General features: G+C 42.1%; 1 protein-coding gene across 5 annotated transcripts; it reads right to left on the bottom strand.

Annotated features, from left to right (window-relative positions):
- Nucleotides 1-342: 342 nt before the first annotated feature.
- LOC105017317 (6-phosphofructo-2-kinase/fructose-2,6-bisphosphatase 4) lies at nucleotides 343-25,709 on the bottom strand. 5 transcript variants are annotated; one of them, XM_034287287.1, is made up of 14 exons: nucleotides 25,570-25,709; nucleotides 12,739-12,855; nucleotides 12,537-12,633; nucleotides 11,371-11,437; nucleotides 11,111-11,185; nucleotides 10,458-10,514; nucleotides 10,250-10,371; nucleotides 8,320-8,527; nucleotides 8,071-8,217; nucleotides 7,806-7,910; nucleotides 6,112-6,241; nucleotides 5,953-6,015; nucleotides 5,766-5,830; nucleotides 343-985 (listed from the first exon to the last, which is right to left on the bottom strand). In XM_034287287.1, exons 1-14 carry the CDS (start codon nucleotides 25,619-25,621, stop codon nucleotides 926-928), a joined length of 1,365 nt encoding a protein of 454 aa, XP_034143178.1. In that variant the 5' UTR covers nucleotides 25,622-25,709; the 3' UTR covers nucleotides 343-925. The 5 variants fall into 5 exon arrangements, with proteins under 5 accessions (XP_034143178.1, XP_010880127.3, XP_019911143.3 ...); XM_010881825.5 differs by lacking the exon at nucleotides 25,570-25,709 and adding an exon at nucleotides 15,149-15,584; XM_010881824.5 differs by lacking the exons at nucleotides 343-985; nucleotides 25,570-25,709 and adding exons at nucleotides 2,124-4,282; nucleotides 15,149-15,585.

Here is a 25,709-nt window from a genome sequence, read left to right as displayed (position 1 = left end):
AAGAAAGGGAAGTGAATGTTTGCTGGCCCTAGTTTGAGAGACTTCCTGCTTGGTGTGCGCTTTTAGCCAGAACTAAAACTGAGGCTGTGGTTGTAGTTTGTCATGACAAATGTTTCTTCATAAGCCTTTAACTGCAACCACCTGGTGCATTACAAAACATGCATTCATTTATATATCCTTCACAATACTGAGTTCAGGCATATTCACTGGTGATTTTTGGCAATTTTTATATGTTGTTCTTGACTGATTTAGAGAATGTAATAAATGTGAATTTGGGAGTTTACATTTTGGAAACAATAAAAACATTTCAGTCAAACAGAAGCATAAGCACACAATAATGCATCACATCTCAAAATACTTTAATATAAAACAACATTAAAAGACAATACAGACACTTCTGAGGTTCAAATCTCAAGTGAATGAGACAATACTTTTCAAAGAATAACATTTCAGGCGATGGTTAGTGGTAGTTCCTTTCCCTCCTAGACAAGACATTGTCAGGTGTACCATGGGTGCATGGCTCATAAGTGGAGCAGCAATTGGGCAACGGCTCTGGAGGATTTCCCTGAATAAGTTCCCCAAAACGATAAAATGCATGCAGAACTGGTCATACGATTCACATTTATGTACAGACCTCTAAACATCTGGGCTGAATGTGCTGTAGACTGAGTGAGACACCTAGGGTGATGCTTACAGAAAGGTCAAAGGTTTGTGTTCTTCAGTTGACATTGTCTTGAACATAGACAGTAAAAGGTCCACAGAGGGAGAAAGGCTGATAAACACATCACCCAATAAAAAAGCATCGGTTGAGTGGATTATAGGATGTCCATAGACTCTACCACTAGGACCACAAGTAATGACGTTCAGAGGTCAAATCTGGGAGGCAACGTTGAGAGGTCAATCTTCAACCAGATTGGCTTGCATTTCAGAGGTGAGCTGGGACTGTCTGCAAGGCATCTTCTGTGGTGCGGTGAATATTGACGTTCTGAAAGAGGAACATACAAGGTTGATATCCCTTTAAGAGACAAAGGGATTACCATAGCAGTAAGGCATGCATGTCCTAAAACATAGAATTTTAATTAATTATGCAAAACAGAAAACTCACTAAAGTAAGCTTAAGATTGTGACCTCCTTTTAACTGGTCTTTACAGATTGGTTTCAATAAAAATATATTTTTTTTACACACAACTGACCAATATTGTTCCTTGATTGTCAGTTGACTATTGAACCCTGCTAACCTTGTGCCAGTTGCAGTGTCTAGTACTAATGCTACAACACTACAGTGTGAACCAGAGGTGTGATTTGGTTCTATGGCAACACTACAGTGTGAACCAGAGGTGTGATTTGGTTCTATGGCAACACAACAGAGTGAACCAGAGGTGAGAAGTGGGTCTACACCAACACCACAAGGAGGAACTGAGTAAATCTTTTTGCACAGGTTGAGATATTTAATGAAACCCAATTATGCCAAAATACAATAATTAATAGTAATAATCAGTAAAAATGTAACAAGTATGCATTGGGATAACCTAAACATTTAAAGCGAAGTTGGTTTTGTTTCTCTAGCTTGAACAGTTCATGAGATACTGTTTCAGGGTTATTAACACTATGCATTTTCCATTGGGATAGCTTAAAGATGTGAAACAAATTTGGTTTGGTTCCTCTAGCTTAAACGGTTGAACAGATACAGTTTTAGGATTAATTAACATTATGCAAATTAAACTAAACACAATCTGTTGTTTAAAAACATTCCATAGAATTTCAAGTTTCTTTAGCCTTAAAGCAGGACTGTTCAATACCGGTCCTGTAGATCTACCGTCCAGTAGGTTCTCTCTCCAACCAGTGGTGACTAAACCTGACTTAGCTTTTCATCCAGCTCATTATTAGAATCATGTTTGTAAAATTGGTGTGAGAGAGAAAACCTACCTGATAGAAGATCCAGAGGTGTGACCAGGATTGAGCAGCACTGTCTTAAAGCTTAACCAAGCATGACCATTATAATAGAAACCTCTGTATTCCTGTGGATCATTTAACACCCCCTCCCGAAAAAAAATGGGACCAGTCTGAATATCAATGTTGGTTGAGTTGATCGCCTAAACAGTATAGATGATTTGTCTTCCCCCCCCCCCAATGAAATACATTGGGAAGTAATTTAATTCAAATTGAAAACCATCAATTATAATCAGTCAGGGCAGTCTTGACATTTAATATATTTTAATGCTCGGTTTAGGCCAAAATAAAATGAAGGGAACAAAGCATTAAAGCATTATGGTAATGTTATTGTGCCAGGCAAAGGGGTATGCAATGTTCAAGACGGGCATCTGACAAGTTTGACAAACAGTTGTTAGTGGTCAGCCAAGTTAAATATTTTAAATACAGACTCTGCATATGAACATGTTTAGGGACAGAGGAGGATTGGCCATCTGGCAAATGCCAGATGTGCTGGTTCATTTTTAGCTCTAGTGGGCCTGCAACATATTTTGTGTGCAAAGCAATCATTGTCTGGCTAATAAATAAGGGTACCTCAATAACAAATAGGCCAATGTTTTTAAAAATGGCAGTCAGCCCCTGGTTAAAATTGTTTTTTTTATCAATTTGCGTAGCAAGGTACATATGGTTCATAAAGACTTGTTAATAAAGCAATTGAGGTGATGTATCAATACATTAAGTACAGCAGGGCTGGTTAAGTAGATTTTATTAGCATAGCCAGTAAACAGTGATATGTAAATTTCTTCGGCTGATATTCCATACCGAGCAGAACCATTCACATTTTAATAAATAAGTGTTCTCTGGTCTTGTCCATACATGATTTTAATGAACATCTAATGTGGTCAACAAAAAAAAAAGTAATACACTAAACTCATAGTTAAAAATAAGCACAAGAGGTATTAAGGTGCTAAACACTACCTCAAATCAAGATGTGTGTAACAAGGAGTCATTTGTGCAAAAAAATTTTTCAAAACCAAGACACATTCAACTCTAAAATAATCACATTAAACAGGTTTTCATCCAACATTTCAATTCCAGTAGATGTTGGATATAACAAAATCACGACTAATGGCAACAGAAAATGTCTCAGTAAACATTCCAAATGTTGAACCAAAAGTATTAGAGAAGGAAGGAGTATTTCATTTGTAAAATGAACGGAGATAAATGATGGTGGAAACAGCAAAACATTTTCAACTTTACAAACAGACAAAATAAAAAAAATGGTTTAAGTAAACATGTATTATGATAAAACCATCATATGGAAGTAAACTAGTCATGCATGTTGGGTGGTTTGCCTGCTATTACTCAGGAAAGCATGTCTACTGCACTGACAAGTTAAGATGACCTTCACAGGACCCAGGAGTCTCATGCTCCTTTGCAATATTGAGGATCTTAATAGTCTTATTTCCGGTGATTGGCAGTTTGTGTAGTCTTCTACATAATGATGTAATTATGTATGCTAGCCTACCATTTTTTTATTTAAAAAAGTTCACATTATTAATTGTGAACAAACCAAACTATTATGGTACTGATTATTTTTCATGCAACTGTAACCAGTACTAGATGACATTTCTGAATTGATCCACCAAACCTTTGTGTAAATGCAATGGAAACCCATTTACATTTTCTATTTTTAGTGGCTATATGGAGATGTGGATTTTTTTTTATTTTTATGTTCAGTACGACATCACGTTTTTATTTTATTTTCAACAACAGTTTGTCGGAAACAATACGGATGGGACAATTCACATCTTTTATCATGTGTATGGAAATCTGTAGACAATTAGATGGAAATCTAGCTAGTGACTCATCTACACACACAACTGCTAAGTAATCCAAACACGGAGTTTCCTGAGAGACTTAAATTTAAAAAAAAATTATCCTAAAATTCAAAGAAACATTTAAAAAAAGATAGTGCTTCGGTTTCATAACTTCACATTTGGCTGTTCAACATTGATCTATTATGCGCCTGTGTATGTGAAGAGGAAAAGTATCATTTCAAAAAAAAAATTATACAAAAAAAAAAAACACCAGACCCTTGCAGTAGGGCTATTCACAGTTGAACTGGATTCCAGTTAATTCTAATTATTTTAATTGAATACTTCAAATCAGAGTGGTGCTACTGATGTCAAGAAGTAGACTGGCATATGGACAGTGAGGAGTCATTGTCTAACTGAAGTAGGAGATAAGGAGACAGGGCCTGAGGGAGGAGAGAAGTGTGAGGGCCACTATCTCATTGATGAGCTGGTACTGTTAGCAAAGCCTCCTCTGCCATCCGCGACACCTCTACGTTCTGTTCAGCAATGAAACAAAAAGTTGGGGTCAAACATCAAACTGCGGGGCTGTAGATACAACTTTTATCTGTCCTCGACTCTCTGGCGCCATGCATCTGTAGATGTTTTTCGGATCAGGTTGTGCGCGTGCGGCTGTCTCTGCCGTTCTTAACATTTGCTTTGCCATTCCCTCTTCACTCACTGTTTAATGTACATTAATTAGATATTATGTGGCTTGTCTGTCTGTCTCATACGCATTTCTGAACAGCAGAAAAAAAAAAAAAATCATCCAGCCAATATTTGAATATTCTTAAAAATAATATTCAATAAATATATAGGATGTCAGCTACAACACGTTTTCAACTTAAGATATTTAAAGTAGAATTAAAAGTCTACGGCACCTTCCCTGTAGTCGCCTGCTGCACCCCTTTAACATGTCGTCAGGTGCAACAAATGGGTTTTTCAAACTTGGAACAGCAGACTATTAAAGACGTGAGCATGAAAACCATGACACAGACCTGGCAGTGTAAATAGAAGTTCAGTCAGATGTTGGCAGACTTCCCATATAGCCATGTTAGCTCAATTAGTCAAAGTGGTATTATTTTCTTCACAACTCTGGCTGTGAAATGGTAGCGTAACTATTAAGAGGATATCATTTCAAAATGTAGTTACAACTGTGGTTAAAACAACACGTTTTGCCCCAGTAAAGTGTCTGTGCGTGTTGAGTGTCCCATGTTTCAGCTGCTATAATATCCTAAGTTAAAACAATGCATTAGCCTACATTCTTAATTAGCTTTTCAAACATACACACACAGATTCATGTTTTGTTCAAAGCTGCACTTTTTTCCTGCTGTTCAGAAACAAGACAGATGTAGGCTACATCATCTGCATCAAATCATTAGCAAAGAAAAGCAAAGTGCAAGCATCACCTAAATCAGGAAAAAGTGTATAGAAAAACACAGGCAGAAAATGTGATCTGCACACACAGAAGATCCATAACGCCAGAGATAAGTTAAAGGAGAAGGCCAGAGAAAAGTTTGATGGCAGCCACAGTCAACATTAAAAAATGATGCAATTGGAGGATGAGTGGCAAAGATATAAAAGTGGTACATTTATAATTTAATTATAAAAGTTCCTATGCAAAGTTAGTCTTTAAATGCTTCTCTGTGTGTATGATACAGATTTGAGTGAGCATGATTCCTGAAGTGTTTCCCTCATGACAAAACATCCTGAATCAGGTTGTTCTAACCCGCTATCCTATAACCGGTATATTTAGGTTGAGGGCAAGAGTCAACGGACAGCAGATGAAGGTAACAGGGCACCAACCTAAAATAAGGTATCGACTCAAAGCCTTGGTATTAACACACATCGGACTGTGAAGCCATGGCAACCAAGACGGTTGAAAAGCACTAAAGCTGCTCCGTCATTTGTCAAGGAGATGTTTCTGATTATATTTATCACCGGTGCCACTACATTTCTGTGTGTTTTTGTGGATATACCAACCTCTGGCCGGTCCCTGTGGGTGTTCACTGCATCCACATTGAGGAAGATGGACTCCACCTTACAGCCTGAAGACGGAGCACAGGAGAAGCGTTTGCATTACAAACCAGAAAACCCACAAATATTTGGTATTTTACGGTTTACGTTGATGCAAGTTCAGACAGGTCTGGGCAGCAGTGGGAAGTCTTACCATAAGCCACTGGTGTCAGCTTCAGCACAGTGTGTAGTGGGCACTTCAGATAGGGCAGTTCCTCTGAGGAAACACAGTCACACACAAAAAGTTACTAAAAAGAGCTACAAAAATTACAAACAACTTTGTCGGTATATTGGGGAAAGGAACAAGGCCGACCTGCTGTTTTGTCCAGGAAGTAGGCCAGCAGGCAGCGCATCACAGCCTGATGACAGATGACCAGAACGTTCTCCTGCCTCTCCAGCTCCATGATGACAGGCTCCAACCGCTGCACCAGGTCCTCATAGGACTGAGAGGACAGGGCAAGAAAGACACCCAGAAAGGTAGACACAATGATGCCACATTTCAGAAATGTCACATTTCATGGCATCAGGAGCCTGGTTCCTCTCCAGGTTTCTTCCTCAGCCTTCTTATGGAGTTTTTCCTAGCCACTGAAATTCAACACTACTGTTTTGTAAAAGAACTTGGTGATGTAAAAAGGGCTTTATAAATACATTTGATTGATCGATCAAGTATAGCAACGCAACAATTTCATAGTTTTTTTTGTAATATGTTTGTGTGTGACAGGGTGGCTCTCTGAGAAAACAATCTGAAGTGACTGTGTTAAGGGAATGGACTACAGATGAAAGCACACTGTTCACTGAAAAACAAGATGGACCCAGAGACAGGAGCAGACTGATAGACAGGGACAGGAAGGGGACTTTGATTACTACAGCCTGGTGCTTTGCACAAGCTGTCTGAGAGGCAGCTTATCCAGATTGACACATTAGCAAGGTGTACAGGGCTATTAGTCAGCTGGATGCAAAACCTACGCTCAGAAAACCATGGCTATACTTCCTCCTTGAAATCTCTCTTCCATTTATTCCACCATTTGTTCAAATGCTGCAAACATTGTTTTGTGTGTAGTTATACTGAGGCAGAAGGAAGAATGGAGTGATATGAAATAAGTCAGATATGCTGGGAACTGAATGGAGCAATAACCTAGGCAAGGCTATATTTACTCTACAGTTCCAGTGTTGATTCACTTGGCTACTACGCCCATTATTTACACCTTTTCATATCTGCAATTTTGCAGAACAAAATAATCTAAAGTCTCAAGTCTTCCTCAATAGATCTTTAGCATAATTTAAATAAGTGCTTAAAGTGATTTTAATTCAGCACAATTTGCTGCTCTATTTATGTTTTTATTGATACACATTTTTTTAAACTGTTACAACCATTTGCTCTTCATAGCACATAGGATTTTTTACACTCTGCAATAGAGAAGTTTTTTTTAACATTCTGAATCTAGGAAGGCCGGTCAGGTCAAGAACATGTTTATTTCTGGTTGTCCTTCCAATACCACTCTTGACTTATTTGTTCATTATTCTATCAAACAGCAGCTTAAAGCACCAAATGTCTTTCATTAAAACACATTGGGTGTATTTATGGTGGGAATTAATTTAAATGTTGACTAGTAGATTACTCCAGAGATCAGTCAAATCTGAGCTGAAGAAAGCAAATCTTATTTGTCAAATAGTTTAGCCATCTACTACAGACTTGCCATTGTCAGAAAACTGTCTATAGCCTGTGTGTATGGAAAATGACACTGCTTTCCGTAGTAGGTCACGGATACAGACGTAACATTCTGAGGAATAACGGCCTACAGTTGTCAATGATCACTGCCCTTCAATGTTATTATTGTTGTTATTTTTTAAGTATTATTATTATTATTATTATTATTATTATTATGTTCAAAGTGTTTTGTGATATTTAAATCACAAATTGTGATAATCAGGATCCAAATAGATAAGTGATGATTATAATACCTGAAGGAGATCTGAAGCATTACAGAATGTTCTCCTGTCACTGACCTCTCCTTTGGGGTAGCGGTAGCGATATTTATCCTGGTCCCTCAATGCAAACTCCAGAGGGTAGTGTTGCTGGATCTCCTCATACATCATCTCCTCACACACGCCCTGCAGAAAACACACACACACACAACATACAACTTCAGTTACCCCAACACCCAAATGTATGGCTTGTATACTGCACACACCGTTTAGAAATCACCCACACACAGTCATACAGGTGACATTCTGCCATACTGGACAAGCAGTAGAGGAGATTGGTTCTCACAGCGTCTATTTCGTTGAGAGCCTTCCACTGCTCGTAGGGCACGGACACAGCTTCAGCCGTCTGGATGGTCCTCTTCATCTGGCTGGTCCACACCTTCAGATCACTGATGTCCTGGGACTCGATGAACTTGCCCAGATACTTGGCAAACTGCGCCGGGAAACGTTAAGGGGGGGGCATTCAGTACTGAAGAAATGTCCGCACACATGTACGGCAGAACGGTGCAGAAATGAAGCGTAGGGACGGACAGACCTCTCTGCCCCGCGGCGACAGACCAGAGTCCCCCCCGATGCAGCCCTTGACGTTCAGGTCACTCTCTCCATGGCGACACAGGTAGATGGAGCGCGGGGTGATGTGGATGTTCATGAGGTAGTAGACGATGCGGCTCTGGATGTGGTCCTGGACCTGGTTCACCAGGTACCTCCGGCCCACGTCTATGATCTTGATGTAGGACAGATGCCTGGGAGGAAGGGAAGGGTCACACTGCATTTAAAAAAAACAAAAAAAAACAGCCCTGGATGTCTTTAGATCAGTGGTTTTCAAAGTGAGGTGTGACTCCCCAGGGGGCACCAGAGAGCTTCAGAAGGTTTCTAATATTAATACATATAGCCCAGGTAGATAAGTGTTATACACTATGTAATGCTGGCTGGTTTCAATACAACCAGCCCAGAGGGACACTGAATTTGTAACTGGCTCTGCGTACCATTACTTTACAGATGCTGACTGCTAGATGATGGAGCAGATGTGCTAGACGTGGAGTGGATGATGGAAACATCTCACCATAGCTTGTTATTAGCTTTAAAACATCTTAGCAGTCATGAGGTAGTCACCAGCATGGCTACCACATCATTCTGCAGCAATACTCCATCCCATCTGGTTTGCACTTAGTGGGACTATCATTTGTTTTTCAACGGGACAATGACCCTAAACACCTACAGGCTGTGAGGGCTATTTGAACAAGAGTGATGGTGCAGCATCAGATGATCTGGTCTCCACAAACACCCGACCTCAACCCAAATGAGATGGTTTGGGATGAGTTGGACTGCAGAGTGAAGGAAAAGCAGCCAACAAGTACTCAACATATGTGGGAACCCCTTCAAGACTGTTGGAAAATCAATTACACAAAGCTGATTGACCAGTACAGTGGTTGACCAACCTACCTACTCAGCAGCAACCAGGAACAGCATTGCAAACTCCTGGTCTAAAAACGTATTAGCTATGATGACAGCTAATTTCATACATTTAAACTGAACAGCAATCATGTCTGGTTTATATGCCAGTATCAACTGTCTTCCAGTGTTATATTATGGCTGACATTTGACACCAGACTGGCTTCAAGGACAGTGACAATCTATTGCCGCATTTCCACTGGTGCTTTACCCCGGTACCAGGGCTACACCGTTGATTTATGCTAATGTTGGCTCCAGACTTGTTTTGACTATACGTTTGGTAGCAAGGACTTCAGGAGAGGCTCAGATGGGGAGGGGGGAGTAACTATCAACACGATAGAAGGCAAAAACAAATTGGTGGTAAAATAACAATAACGCCATGCTCAGTTTGTTTATAATACGGGGTCTCACTGCTCCGTACTTCTATCGAGTCAATGGCATCGTACCACCTTCGGTCGTTCCAGCTCTTCCCGTTGGCTTCCCTGTACTGTTGCTTTATTGTCTTTATTTTATAAGGGATCTGTTTGTTAGATCGGATGAAACCCATCACAAGAAGCCTAAGATGAAGCAAATGATACACAGTACTCTTTGAATTGCACAACATACAGAGTTTTCACAGCATGTAACGTGTCAACCGGCAAACTCTGGTCAGGGATTTGGCACTAAGTGAGAGCCGGGCTACTCGTCTACGGCCTACTGGCACCAGTCCGTGTCAACAGAAACAGAACATAGTCTGGGGGAAAATACCAGTGTTTGGCACCAGTGGAAACAAGACAGCAATTCCATAGCAGCTGATATTGTGACTACATACAAGGACAGCGGATGGGTTTTACAGAACATTCAGTGCTTCTCAGATAAGCTCTGTTTGACAGTTACTTTGCTTCTGAATAATCAGATTGCATTTGATTAGATTTAACAAATAACTCTCCTTTTAACCAATTTGAAATAGAACTTGGTACAGAAAATTATATTTAACAAATAGGAGACAACTCTCTGTTCCTCTAGTAGCTCACCTGTCCCAGACTTCATCTAGGGTTTCATAAGAGTTCTCATAACACTCAATCCTCTTCTTGAAGTCCTCCATGGCCTCCTCTGTGTTGCAGTTCATGTAGTCAGGGCTGCCCAGCTTCACTTGCTGAGCAAAGAAATGGACACAGGAGATATAACTCTCATTGCCTCTCTCTGAAGAGTTAACAACCAGAAGTCGGAATGAACACTCACCACAATGTTCTCTGCTATGACTACAGGGTCTTCACAGACAGACTCCACAAAGAAAACCTGGACAGAAGACCATAAAGCACCAGGACAGACAAGACATCCAAGTCAGATGGGTGGGGATGTTAACCAATAAAACCTATGCACCCACAATCCTGAGGCAACAGACTTTGTCAGAGGATTACTGACCCCACGCGCACACGCGCGCACACGCGCGCACACGCACGCACACGCACGCACACGCACGCACGCACGCGCACGCACGCACGCACACGCACGCACGCGCACGCACGCACACGCACACGCACGCGCACGCACGCGTTCTTACTAAACTGGTCACTGAGTGTACATTGCAAATGTTCAACAAAATCACACATTTGTTACCTTTCAAATTAATTGTCACAGTGATTGGTTCTGCTAACAATATTGACTGACGTGTCGATACAAAACCCAAATACATGCAGCTGATACAAACAATCTACAATTCCAACAGTTTCAGGTTACTGAACAAGCATTCAAAGTGAAAAGATCATAGTCCTTAATCTCTGAGACGGGCACACATTTTGTTTTTTAACCCACCTGCCAATATACACAAGCACAATCACCACTATCACCACTATCACCACTATCACCACCACCTATGTAGAATCCAACATCACCTTGAAGCCATTCTGCTCAGCAAATGCAGTGATGGTTTGTCTTCTCTCCCTGGTGGTGTTAGTGGCATCAAACACCTAGAGAACGGAAGACAGACAGTTCACATGCAGACAGCCAGAACACCGCCCTGTATGTCCTAAATGCACAGTGAGATATCCCAGCATATCCTGACAGGATAATTCGCTCCCAGTGTTAACGTGCGCCTAATCCGAAAACATTGGCGCTTTTCTAAAAGTTTATTTTAAAGAGTGATTGGACGCACCGCCACTTGGCCTCCTTCGTCGGCGAGGTACTGCCTGACATCATTTAGAGCTGCTGATGCACACTGTCTGCAAGGGACGGTGGGAAAACGGAGTCAGAGGGAGCCGAGACAAGACCACGAGAAACACTGGTAGGTTAATGGTGGTGGCTATTGGGCTTCCTATTGAACACCATGAGACCCTGATGGTAGACAGACAATGAGTTTTAATCGTGCAGCAAGCCTAAGCAGCCAAGCAGTATGTTAAGTCAAAGAGAACCATTGCACGGAAGGACTGTTTTGCTGCTTCAGCAATCTAACAACTACATACAGAAACTTAGCCAAGTTGAATTTGGTTATTTGAAATCTCTTCAGCTGCTCTTCAAAAAAGATAAAATCGGATTCGAATGATGCTATGGCACTTTAAATCGGATAGACAAACATTTGTCTCAACATCAGTTGACATGTTCGTGAAAAACATAAGGTGTAACACTCAGCCACTTCGTAACATAGAACATTTGTGAGCTGATTTTCTTTTTACATTAAGTCACTAGACTGTAAACTGGTAAACTTCCAAGCCTGCAAATACAGAAGCAGATAGCAATAACACAGCATGAACGAAGGGCGCTAATATTGACACTTGGGACACGTCCACATGACACCTAATAGTGAATGACTTCTCACTAAGACATAATGGGTTCTTCAATGTAAGACTTCATCCTCACCCATAGCCCAACAACACCCATTTGCTCATTTCAGTCTTCTCATTCTCCAGGAAAAACAGTTGACAGTTTCTGCGGAGTGACTTGCCCTGAAGTCAAACTACATGCGGTGTAATGCAAAGAGACTGTTGTTGAGGTGATCGTTGCTAGGCACCATCAGCAACCTTTGCCCTTTTCGGAAGAGTCCAGGCCAAAATGCATAGTTGGGTTTAAAAAGTTAGAGCTAAAGACCTTGTTCACCTTTAATTTACAGCCCTCTGTTCAGGTGAAGACAAGTGGAGTGTTAGTCACTGGCGCTGAGCCCAAAGGAGCAGCAGGGTGGTTCTGTGTCATTACCTTGACGGAGTCAACAGGGCTTTAAATCTGTCACTATTACACCTGCAATCATGTGTTGGCCTGCACACTTAACGTATACACTCATTAGCCATTTACACAGCCAGGGATCATTGCACTGTAAGTGTTTCTTACTGTCTGATTTTCAGGCCCTCCTCATTGTCTGGACGGAAGAACTCAAAGGACTTGTAAATCTTGACACACTCACGTCGGTACTGCCCAACATTGAACTCTAAACGGGGGAAAGAACATGTTTTGGATACTACCGACCGGTCATAAGAGTGAGTTTGAGTGGACTGAAGGAACAATTTCAGGAGTGAGTGTTGAGGGATGGTACCTCTGGTGGGCACGCCGATCCAGTTGAGGTAGCGGGTGAGCTTCTTGGAGATGTAGGTCTTCCCTCTGGCTGGGAGGCCCACTGTCACAATTAGGGTTGGGCAGTTGGTCATACATACTGCACATGGAAGACAAACGAGGAGAGAGGCAGGTCAAATTTCTTCAATATATGGAATGGCATAGTAAAAAATATTAACATGAAACAAACAGTCAATGGTTCAGATTAATTTTTCCCCCTCTTAATCAAACCTGCTGAAATTACAAGTGAACTTTTGTCCCTGAACTGACCAGTCCTAACTCACACTAAAGGGGGCTATTAACACAATGTTCAGTCACAACTCCTTTTTGGTTTCATCATGTGTAAATTATTTACTTGTTCAAAATTAAATTGGGTCTGTTGGAATGCTGGAACTTTACACGTATGGGAGGGGAAAGCTCATAGTTCATTTTTGATAGGCTAATGTCACTAGAAGGGTTGTTATCAACCCACGGTTTGGTTAGGTTCGCTTGCCAAATGCAAAGCATGACTCTAGATTTCTATTTGATTTCTTTCACTTGCCCTAGAGCCTAAATAATAAACGCTATCAACACAAAACCAAATCTCAAACAGCAAGACAGTCCCAACTCGGGTTGCTTGAGAATATTTTCTTTACCTTTGTACTTTTTGAAATAATAATATTTAAATTATTTCCCAATTAAAATGCATTTCAAAGGGGAAATTATCATAGAGTTGAATTGGGACATAACTAAAGCTTTTCAATACGATATTTACTTCTGAAATTCTAACAGTATAAAATGTGCATGACTTAAATCAGAGCCAAAGGGATACAGACGTATGTTTGTAAACTATAAAAAATTAATCAGCATCATACATTTACAAACTGCATCTCTTCCACGACTCAAGCTTGAGACATTAAACATCTCGCCTATCCTAATGTAAAATTCTTTAACATTTATCATCTACTACTATCCTAATTTGCATAACAGCATTAATTAAGCTAACACTAGTCAAACTCTTAACCAAGCTCTCAAGCACACAACCTTTACTACTGTGAATTAGTTCTCATTTCAATCTATAGTGCAATGCATGTAGCTTAAAGATTAGAAAATACAAATTTTGCACATGTTTGTGAACTGCTGATTTATTCAAGTCTTGTGTAGTTTGGTTCCATTATTGAAGAATGCTGACCAAACCCTATTGTTCATGAGTCCAGAGAGTGTGAATGTAAAGGTTCATCCAGATTATGTAAATTAACTGTTCCAAAAATGAAGAGGTTCTAACGACTAAACAAATGAAAAGAAAGCAGTTTGTAAATAATCTGGAACGAAGATTCCACCTTGTAGGGGACACACAACTATCTAATATGACGAAATAAAAGCCAAGAACACAGCACTGGGAATGTTATCAATAAAAGGGAAGAGGTCACAATGGCACAAGTGCCACCATGGTGTGCTATTGTGAAATTAAGACAAAGCATCTGTAACCTAGTTCCAATACCCACACATTAGCTCAGCCTAGAGAGGACTGGGTAATAGCGGAGCCTGTATCTCAATTTATAATGTCCCTTTGGAGTCAAAAAGGTGCCTTATATGCTTGTTTCTTTGAAATTAAAAGGCCTGTGTAGTAAATCAGCCATTTATCAGGTTATGTATTCCTAACTGTGGTGATATTATTAGAAATAATTAGTGTTATCTGTTTAAGTGTCACAGCATATTATGACCAGGAACGCGGCCTATGGTCATTGTCTGGTAGACCCACAGGAGTTAGAGTACATCTCTCACTGAACAGCTAAGTTATACAGATGTATATCTAGTGCCACGAGTTAAAAGTGCCAGTATCGGGACAATGTTTAGCAACGATCAGGCTTCATAAAAAATGAGGTAAATGATTGAGGACAATACCATTAAAGAATCTAACCAGACGTCTTGAAAACAGACTGGTAGAGACAAAAAACGTTTATGTACTCGAAGTCAAAATAGTAAGGTTACAGACAGAAATCAGACAAGTTAGTCAGGCATCAAGAATATTCAAGACAATCGATTGCCAAAACACGTGTTCTCCGTCTTAACGATCAAGTCGTTGCCTATTTAGATTCTGTACGTCAGAGAGAGCGAAAGTTTATTCGGGCAATTTCAGGATGTACATTCGGTTTATCTGACCACCTAACAGCGATGAAAAACCATTTCAAAACATAACCTGCAGTCTTCAGTGCACATTAAATTCCTGTATTAGACGTCGTGTCCTAAATGACAAGGAGTGGCAATGACTGGAATGTAAAAAAAAAAAAAAAAGTCGTACCACGGTATGCTATAACGTCAAACAATATTATATAATGCGCGCTATAAATGCGCAGAGTGAGCACACCGGTTTGCTATCTAGCTTGCCGGGTGGTTAATCCGTGTATACGCACCCTTTCTCTGCGAAATGTGTTTCTCCGGAAGGCCATTTTTACAAGGCAACGGCATCCAAATTTTCTTGAGCGGGTTTTGGGTAAGTTCACGCGGTGATGCCGAGTTCGATGGCCCGACTTCCCTCGAAGACATGATTGCCTCGGCTATTGTGGTCTGGCAGGGTGCCTTTTCTGATCGAACTGCCAGGAGATGATCTCTCATCAGTGCTGCGGGTTTCGATGAAGTCTAGGGGTTATCTGCTGTGGAACAATCAATTGGGCTGTACCTACCACAATCTCGCGAAACAACGCGCACTATTTTGTCAAAGAAGTGACGATCACGCTGAGGCTGCTACAAGCATTCGAGTGCCAAAAATGCTATTCCAATTTCCCGCACGATCTAGAAAGATTAATGGCATTCTTCATAACATCATTAATCTCCTATACGTCGTGGTTTGTATCAAGGACAATTATAGTACCTGTAAGGATAAACCGATACGTTATATTCTGTACCGTAATAACTACACACTGCGACATCTAATAGCTACGGTCGGAGCACTGCAAGGATTCAACCAGCATAACCTTATTTTTGTGATTCTAGATCAGTGACACATCTATCATTTTAGACCACGCACACTTTTTTAAACGGTTATTATCATACTGTTGTACCAAAATGTACACAAATCTAACTGGATAACCATTAGTTTAAATCATTTTAAATCATTTTTATTTAGGTATATGTTAGAAAAGTCACATCAGAATGTACATTTGGGAAAAACAACTTTTACAATTAACCTCATTGCGATTTGTGTGTATTTTCCAAACACAGGGTAGATTAAATACACCTGACCACTGGACTGGACCAAAATTAAGCTAATTATGCCTCCTGTCATAGAGAACATTAATTTATGAAATCACACTGATTTGCCCAGGTGGGTTTCAGACAGAGTTTCTGCTGTCTGGTCATAAGTCTACAAACGTATGACTAGACTGGTCTTTGTACTGAATACATTGGATTACAAAAAAGTTGGTAAGGTGTGTAAAATGGAAAGAAAAACAGAATGCAATGATGTGCAAATCCTTTAAATCCTATATTCAATAGAAAATAGTAGAAAGACAACATATCAAATGTTGAAACTGAGAAATTATTTTGTTTCTTGAAAAAATACATGCACATTTTGAAACTGATGCCAGCAACACATTTCAAAAAAGCTGGGACAGGGGCAACAAAAAACTGGAAAAGTTGTGTAATGCTAAAGAAAAACCTGGTGGAACATCTCACAACTAATTAGTTTAATTGGCAACAGGGCAGTAACATGATTGGGTAGTAAAAGATAATTCCAGAGAGGATGGGTCTGTCAGAAGTAAAGATGGGGAGGGGTTCACCACTGTGAAAGACTGCGTAGGCAAATAGTGCAACAACTTAAGAATAATGTTTCTCAACGTAAAATTGCAAAGAGTTTGGGGATCTCATCATCTATGGTATATTTATATAATTAAAAAGATTCAGAGAATCCGTTGATTTCTCTGTACACAAGGGACAAAACTGAAAACTAATTTTGGATGGCCATGATCTTCAGGCCCAAATGTACTGCGTTAAAAACAGACATGATTCTGTGGTGGAAATCACTGCATGGGCTCAGGAACACGTCTGAAAACCATTGTCTGGGAACACAGTACGTCACTGCATCCAGAAATGCAAGTTAAAACTCTACCATGCAGAGAAGAAACCAGATATAAACAAGATCCAGAAACGCTGCCACCTTTTCTGGGTCCAAGATCATTAAGATGGACTGAGGCGAAGTGGAAAACAGTCCTGTGGTCTGACGAATCAACATTTCAAATTCATTTTGGGAATCATGGATGCCGCGTCCTCAGGGCTATAGAGGAGAGGGACCATCCAGCTTGTTATCAGCACACAGTTCAAAAGCCAGCATCCGTGATGGTATGGGGGATGCATTAGCGCACATGGCATGGGTGACTTGCACATCTGTGAAGGTACCATTAATGCTGAACAATATATACAGGTTTTGGAGCAACATATGCTGCAATCCAGATTACTTATTTTTTCAGAGAAGGCCTTGCTTATTTCAGAAAGACAATGCCAAACCACATTATTACAACAGCATGGCTCTGTAGTAAAATAATCCAGGGGCTAAACTGGCCTGCCTGTGGTCCAGACCTGTCCTCTATTGAAAACATTTGGTGCATTATGAAACAACAAATATGACAAAGGAGACCCCAAACTGTTGAGCAACAGTAATCCTATATCAAGCAAGAATGGGAGAACATCTCACTTTCAAAACTACAGCAACTGGTCTCCTCAGTTCCCAAACACTTACAGAGTGTTGTTAAAAGAAGAGGAGATGCAACACAATGGTAAACTTTGCCCCTGTCCCAACTTGTTTGAAACATGTTATAGGCATCAAATTCAAAATGGGCATGTACTTTTCTCAGTTTCAGAAACAACATTTCTCAGTTTCAACATTTGATATGTTGTCATTGTACTCTTTTCAATTAAATACATGGATAAATGATTTGCACAACATTGCATTATGTTTTTATTTGCATTTTACACAGCGTCCTATAATTTTGGGAAATGGGGTTGTAGAATAATAGTGAAGACATCAAAACTATTAAATAACACATACGGTATCATGTAGTAACCCTAAAAGTGTTAAACAACTCAAAATACATTTATATTCTAAAGTAGCCATCCTTTGCTTTGCCTTGCCCAGCTTTGCACAGATAGTTACCTGGAATGCAAGTGGGCCTTGTTAAAAGTTCATTTCTGTAACTTATTCTCTTCTTAATTCATTTGAAACAATGAGTTGTGTGTTGACAAGGTAAGATTGGGATACAGAAGACAATCATCATGTCTGTACTGTAGTAGTCCATATTATGGCAAGAGGTATTATACTTCCCAGTGGCTCCCAACCTTTTTCAGTTACTGTACCACTGACAGAATTTTGCACTGCTTGGAGTACCCCTGAATTATACCCTCTTGATAATTTCACTGGTATGGCTATGGTGTCATCAGAGTTTTCAAGTACCCCCAGGGGTCCTAGTACCCCTTGTTGGGAACCAATGCCTAGACATTAAGGTCAGTCAATTTTGAAAATGTCTTCCAAGTCCAGTCACAAAATCTATCAAGCTCTATGACGAAATTGTCTCTCATGAGGATGGCCACAGGAAGAAACACCTTTGAATAAGTAGGTGTCCGAACTTTTGACTGGTACTGCACATTAGTGCATTAAACAAGTATGATGGCAGCATGATGATAAAGAAAGCCTTATAAAAACACTTTTAAATTCAAATATGATTATACCTTTTATTAGTGAGTGTGGCTCACTTCTCCATATATGTAATGTTTTCCACGTCTGCCAGAGGGCAGCATTGCACAAGTCATGCCTTAGCTTTGAAGCATTGAGCTTTGTCCACAGAAAATGGAGACTCGACAATAATACACTATAGTAAGTGCTTGAAGAATGTTAAGAAGTAGACAAAGCTCTTGGATTCTAGGGTACTGACAGTAATCAATATGACAGAAGTAGGCAGTGGACACAACCACAAACGGGAAGATCCAGCAACTTCTCGAAATATTCATCATACAACAATTTTAACAATTTCATGTTGCTTTTTCCGTTAAAAGATGCAGTCTGGAAAAAATAATCACCCATTTTGGGCTAGATGAGTAATACTTTGGTATACTAAAGTTATGTAAACAGTTTATAAATAGAACTAGTTCCGGTGATAATCACCATAAATGATATGAGAACAATTCATAACATTCAAAAACAAGCTGAGCGACTATCAACCTCTATGTGAATGTGTCACAAATAGATTATTAGAAATCATATACAGAAAGGGACACCATTCACTAAGCATCATGTAAATTACGCTTACAAATATATGCATATTTCTCTAGTATTGTAATATAATGTTAATATACAGGTGCTGGTCATAAAATTAGAATATCATCAAAAAGTTTATTTATTTTAGTAATTCCATTAGAAAAGTGAAACTTGTATAATGTATACATTCATTCCACACAGACTGATATATTTCAAGTGTTTATTTCTTTTAATTTTGATGATTATAACTGACAACTAATGAAAACCCCAAATTCAGTATCTCAGAAAATTAGAATATTGTGAAAAGGTTCAATTTTGAAGACACCTGGTGCCACACTCTAATCAGCTAATTAACCCAAAACACCTGAAAAGGCCTTTAAACGGTCTCTCAGTCTAGTTCTATAGGCAACACAACCATGGGAAAGACTGCTGACTTGACAGCTGTCCAAAGGACGACCATTGACACATTGCACAAGGAATGCTAAAGAAGCTGGTTGTTTACAGAGCTCTGTGTCCAAGCACATTAATAGAGGTGAAGGGAAGGAAAAGATGTGGTAGATAAAAGTGAAATTTTGCATTTCCTTTGGAAATCAAGGTCCCAGAGTCTGGAGGAAGAGAGGCACAGAATCCACGTTGCTTGAAGTCCAGTGTAAAGTTTCCACAGTCAGTGATGGTTTGGGGTGCATTGTCATCTGCTGGTGTTGGTCCACTGTGTTTTCTGAGGTCCAAGGTCAACGCAGCCATCTACCAGGAAGTTTTAGAGCACTTCATGCTCTAAAAATCTATGCGGTATTGTGAAGAGGAAGATGCGATGCGTCAGACCCAACAATGCAGAAGAGCTGAAGGCCACTATCAGAGCAACCTGGGCTCTCATAACACCTGAGCAGTGCCACAGACTGATCGACTTCATGCCACGCCGCATTGCTGCAGTAATTAAGGCAAAAGGAGCCCCAACTAAGTATTGAGTGCTGTACATGCTCATACTTTTCATGTTCATACTTTTCAGTTGGCCAACATTTCTAAAAATCCTTTTTTTGTATTGGTCTTAAGTAATATTCTAATCTTCTGAAATACTGAATTTGGGATTTTCATTAGTTCATTCATTCATTCATTCATTCATCTTCTTCCGCTTCATCCGGGGCCGGGTCGCGGGGGCAGCAGTCTAAGCAGAGGTTCCCAGACTTCCCTCTCCCCAGACACTTCCTCCAGCTCTTCCGGGGGGACACCGAGGCGTTCCCAGGCCAGCCGGGAGACATAGTCCCTCCAGCGTGTCCTAGGTCTTCCCCGGGGTCTCCTCCCGGTGGGACGGGACCGGAAGCCCTTCCCAGGAAGGCGTTCCGGAGGAACCCGAAACAGATGCCCAAGCCACCTCAGCTGACCCCTCTCGATGTGGAGGAGCAGCGGCTCTACTCCAAGCTCCTCCCGGGTGACCGAGCTTCTCACCCTATCTCTAAGGTATCGCCCAGCCACCCTGCGGAGAAAGCTCATTTCGGCTGCCTGTATCCGGGATCTTGTCCTTTCGGTCATGACCCAAAGCTCATGACCATAGGTGAGAGTAGGAACGTAGATTGACCGGTAAATCGAGAGCTTCGCCTTGAGGCTCAGCTCTTTCTTCACCACGACAGACCGATACATCCACCGCATTACTGCAGAAGCTGCACCGATCCGTCTGTCAATCTCCCGTTCCATCCTTCCCTCACTCGTGAACAAGATCCCTAGATACTTAAACTCCTCCACTTGAGGCAAGCACTCTCCACCAACCTGAAGTGGGCAAGCCACCCTTTTCCGACTGAGGACCATGGCCTCGGATTTGGAGGTACTGATTCTCATCCCCACCGCTTCACACTCGGCTGCAAACCGTCCCAGCGCATGCTGAAGGTCCTGGTTTGAAGGGGCCAACACGACAACATCATTCGCAAAGAGCAAAGACGAAATCGTGTGGTCCCCAAACCTGACACCCTCCGGCCCCTGGCTGCGCCTAGAAATTCTGTCCATAAAAATTATGAACAGAACCGGTGACAAAGGGCACCCCTGCCGGAGTCCAACATGCACTGGGAACAAGTCTGACTTACTGCCGGCAATGCGGACCATGCTCCTGCTTCGGTCATATAGGGACCTGACAGCCCTTAGCAAAGGACCCAGGACCCCATATTCCCGAAGCACCCTCCACAGGACGCCGCGAGGGACACAGTCGAATGCCTTCTCCGAATCCACAAAACACATGTGGACTGGTTGGGCAAACTCCCATGAACCCTCCAACACCCCGTAGAGGGTATAGAGCTGGTCCAGTGTTCCACGGCCCGGACGAAAACCACACTGTTCCTCCTGAATCCGAGGTTCTACTATCGGCCGTATTCTCCTCTCCAGAACCCTGGCATAGACTTTCCCGGGGAGGCTGAGAAGTGTGATCCCTCTATAGTTGGAACACACTCTCCAGTCCCCCTTCTTAAAAAGAGGGACCACCACCCCGGTCTGCCATCCCAAAGGCACTGTCCCCGACCGCCACGCGATGTTGCACAGGCGTGTCAACCAAGACAGCCCCACAACATCCAGAGACTTGAGGTACTCAGGGCGGATCTCATCCACCCCCGGTGCCTTGCCACCGAGGAGTTTCTTGACCACCTCAGTGACTTCAGCCCGGGTGATGGACGAGTCCACCTCTGAGCCATCATCCTCTGCTTCCTCAATGGAAGACGTGACTGCGGGATTGAGGAGATCCTCGAAGTACTCCTTCCACCGCCCGACGACATCCCCAGTTGAGGTCAACAGCTGCCCACCTCTACTGTAAACAGCGTTGGTAGGGCACTGTTTCCCTCTCCTGAGGCGCCGGACGGTTTGCCAGAATCTCTTCGAGGCCAGCCGATAGTCCTTCTCCATGGCCTCACCGAACTCCTCCCAGGCCCGAGTTTTTGCCTCCACAACCTCCCGGGCTGCAGTCCGCTTGGCCTGTCGGTACCCGTCAGCCGCCTCAGGAGTCCCACAAGCCAACCAGGCCTGATAGGACTCCTTCTTCAGCTTGACGGCATCCCTTACTTCCGGTGTCCACCACCGGGTTCTGGGATTGCCGCCTCGACAGGCACCGGAGACCTTGCGGCCACAGCTCCGAGCGGCCGCATCGACAATGGCGGTGGAGAACATGGTCCACTCGGACTCAATATCTCCAGCCTCCCTCGGGATCCAGTTGAAGCTCTGCCGGAGGTGGGAGTTAAAGATCTCTCTGACAGGAGACTCGGCCAGACGTTCCCAGCAGACCCTTACAGTACGCTTGGGCCTGCCGAGTCTGTCCAGCTTCCTCCCCCGCCATCGGATCCAACTCACCACCAGGTGGTGATCAGTTGACAGCTCCGCCCCTCTCTTCACCCGAGTGTCCAAGACACACAGCCGCAGGTCAGATGAAACAACAACAAAGTCGATCATCGACCTGCGGCCCAGGGTGTCCTGGTGCCATGTGCACTGATGGACACCCTTATGCTTGAACATGGTGTTTGTTATGGACAAACTGTGACTAGCACAGAAGTCCAATAACTGAACACTGCTCGGGTTCAGATCAGGGGGGCCGTTCCTCCCAATCACACCCCTCCAGGTGTCACTGTCGTTGCCCACGTGGGCGTTGAAGTCCCCCAGTAAAACGATAGAGTCCCCAGTCGGAGCATTTTCCAGCACCCCTCCCAGAGACTCCAAGAAGGTCGGGTACTCTGCACTGCGGTTCGGCCCGTAGGCACAAACAACAGTGAGAGACCTATCCCCGACCCGTAGCCGCAGGGAAACGACCCTCTCGTTCACCGGGGTAAACTCCAACACATGGCGGCAGAGCTGGGGAGCTATAAGCAAACCCACACCAGCCCGCCGCCTCTCACCATGGGCAACTCCAGAGTGGTGAAGAGTCCATCCTCTCTCAAGGAGTGTGGTTCCAGAGCCCAAGCCGTGCGTAGAGGTGATCCCGACTACCTCTAGTCGGAACCTCTCAACCTCACGCACGATCTCAGGCTCCTTCCCCGCCAGCGAGGTGACGTTCCACGTCCCTAGAGCTAGTTTCCGTGTCCAGGGATCGGGTCGTCTAGGCCCCCGCCTTCGACTGCCGCCCGATCCTCTCTGCACCGACCCCTTATGGTCCCTCCTGTGGGTGGCGAGCCCACGGGAAGGCGGCCCCACGTCGCTCGTTCGGGCTGAGCCCGGCCGGGCCCCATGGGGATAGGCCCGGCCACCATTAGTTTTCATTAGTTGTTAGTTATAATCATCACAATTAAAATAAATAAACATTTGAAATATGAATATTATAGGTGAATACCTATAATATTTTTGTTGCAAATGGGTGGGGAAAACGTTTTTGTCATTAACGTCTCAAAACTTAATTAGTTAATTCAATCAAATGAATTGCTTGGGCTAACGCCTCAAAACACGTTAACAAGAATAAATGCATTGCTTTGGAGGGGCTTATACAGGTGCTCATGAGAATGATGCCTTCAATGCCATAGCTAGCTAAGTGAAGATGGCAGCAAACTAAATAAAACCCCATTGAAATCTGTGGATGTATGTCGTGTTTGTTGTGAACCATATCAGTCTTTGAGAAACAAACGTACCCTTTCCTAGGTATAGTCGTTATTGCGACCGGACTACTCGCGTTAGAAGATATCATATGACTGGTAACGTTGAATGATGGGTTTTCTAAAGACATACGTGGCTCCTGTCGGAATCTTCTGCTATAATATAAAAGAAGTGTGGATGAGGTAGAAATAATTAGCGCTTTTGTTGTAATGGCTTTATTGACTCAATCTTATGAATAGAGCACAGTTCTTCAAAATAGATTAAAATGTTTCCTCCATCTTGCGTATCTTTTGATATGTTGCAACCTAGGTAGGAACTAAAAACTTTCAGGAAATGTGTTTTCTATCCTGTTCGAATAATTAATGAAACCACGCTAAGCCTGTGAGTGGAGGTTTATTTGAAAACCTACATCCAGTAGAAAAATTACCGTTGAGCGTCAGCGGCAACTTTTTTAAGTTTCCAGACCTCCAAGGAGGCCAGACGAGTTTGGAGGTGTGGCCTCGCGAGACTAGTAGCGACCGGAACCAACTTTGCACTGCTTTGGGTGAGAAGTTATGCAGTTCACCAACGTGTTCCAATGTCACTTTACAGGTTAACATTATCATTCTTAATTTTGGGCTTTCACCTGGGTCCTAAAGTCAGCTTCCACTTTGTTTTGCATTTCATTTTACAAAGCTGTTTTATTTCGTTTGTGTTTGAGCGCCATACCATGGATATAGTCCGACTAAATCCAGTTATTTTCAGTCTTGAATTAAAAAAAAGATAACCATACCTTGTACCTATGTTTGTTATATGTGATAACACATTACCTAATTAGCCATACTTTGCAAGCTGAAATCCATATATCACATTACTAAGCTAGAAAAACTTGGACGTGGTTGTATCGACAAAGCATTTTTTACAAAGGTGTAGGCCTATTTAAAAAGTATGGATTTCAGCTAAAAATGAATAGCTCGACACAGGACAAAGGTAAGAGATTATATTTTGAGATGTTCAACTTTTGACTGAACGCAACTTCATTTAGTCCGACCTCACCCCGTCTACAGACCGACTTGCACCTCGACTCAAATACGATTACGAGATCCTTGGATGGCATACAAACCTGAATTAACTGGTCTCACAACGTGCCAGGTAACTTACGGTCCATGCCAAGCACAACTGTCATTCGTAGTCACAGTCAAAACATTGGCATAACTGTGCCCAACTCAGGCAGTAAAAAAACAACCAGTTAACAGTAGTCTTTCACAGTTTTGGGCAACACCAATGTCGAGTTGTTTTCAAAACTTATGAGTACATAAATGAACTAATGGCAGAGCTTTCTACTAATTTAATAATTAGTAGAAATTAATTTAATCACGGGCAGAAAAAGTGCGTTTAGCACCGCCCATCCCACTTCGCAGCTGTCGGGCAGGTTGTATCGGAAACAGGGAACTAATTTTGCCTACAAGAAATGCTAGTGACTTTCAGTTAGTCTACCGTCTAATCGTTTCCATTAGATATAACTAAAAAGAGATAACTAAAAGTCCGTTTACATGAGTTTTCAATGATTCCAAAGAGTCTGTGACTTTTATATATTTGCAGTAATCTAACATAACTAATTCCAATTTGGCTAGAAGAATGTAATGCATTTCATATTATAACCGCGGTAGTTGCCCCAGGTAGGGTATAGGAATGAATTGTCAAGCTTTGACCACATTATTGCAAGCTACATTTAGGATTCGTCCTGAAACTCCTGCCTTTGTGTTTACTTGGCAGCTCCGAGTTCATACAGCTGCTATGGCAATTATACTTTACTGTTAATCAGTGTGGTAAAACAATCAGTCGTAGATGTCAGTCTTTAAAACAGATATACTGCATGATCTAGTCGACCCTGTAATACATTCTTTAGCATCAAAGCCACATCCAACATCCGCACTTGTTTATGTCTTCTGCAGAGCCTATACGTCGATATCGGCTGCCTATTTACAGTGTAGCTTTGGTCGAATGTCTGAATGCATAGGACAATATAAACATTAAAGCCTGTACAAAGTGCACATTCCTTACCCGTTCGATCCAGATTCTGCGTGCTTTTAGAACGACTGGACCCTCTCATCATCCGTGTTCAGTTCTGATGTAGCCTACGTTGAAGCGTAGGTTGGTTGCGGTGTGTTTGCGTCTGAGCAAAGCAAACACACTGAGCAAGT

Source organism: Esox lucius, chromosome 17 (assembly GCF_011004845.1).
Source record: "Esox lucius isolate fEsoLuc1 chromosome 17, fEsoLuc1.pri, whole genome shotgun sequence".
Classification (NCBI taxonomy): domain Eukaryota; kingdom Metazoa; phylum Chordata; class Actinopteri; order Esociformes; family Esocidae; genus Esox; species Esox lucius.
This window is presented reverse-complemented; position numbering and strand designations above follow the sequence as displayed.

Coding starts and splice junctions, on each gene's coding strand:
- LOC105017317 (XM_010881824.5), bottom strand. CDS start 15,350: ATGAGAGATCATCTCCTGGCAGTTCGATCAGAAAAGGCACCCTGCCAG. Junction 12,856..15,148: donor ACACATTTCGCAGAGAAAGG/GTGCGTATACAC, acceptor TTCCATGTGCAG/TATGTATGACCAACTGCCCA. Junction 12,634..12,738: donor GATCGGCGTGCCCACCAGAG/GTACCATCCCTC, acceptor TCCCCCGTTTAG/AGTTCAATGTTGGGCAGTAC.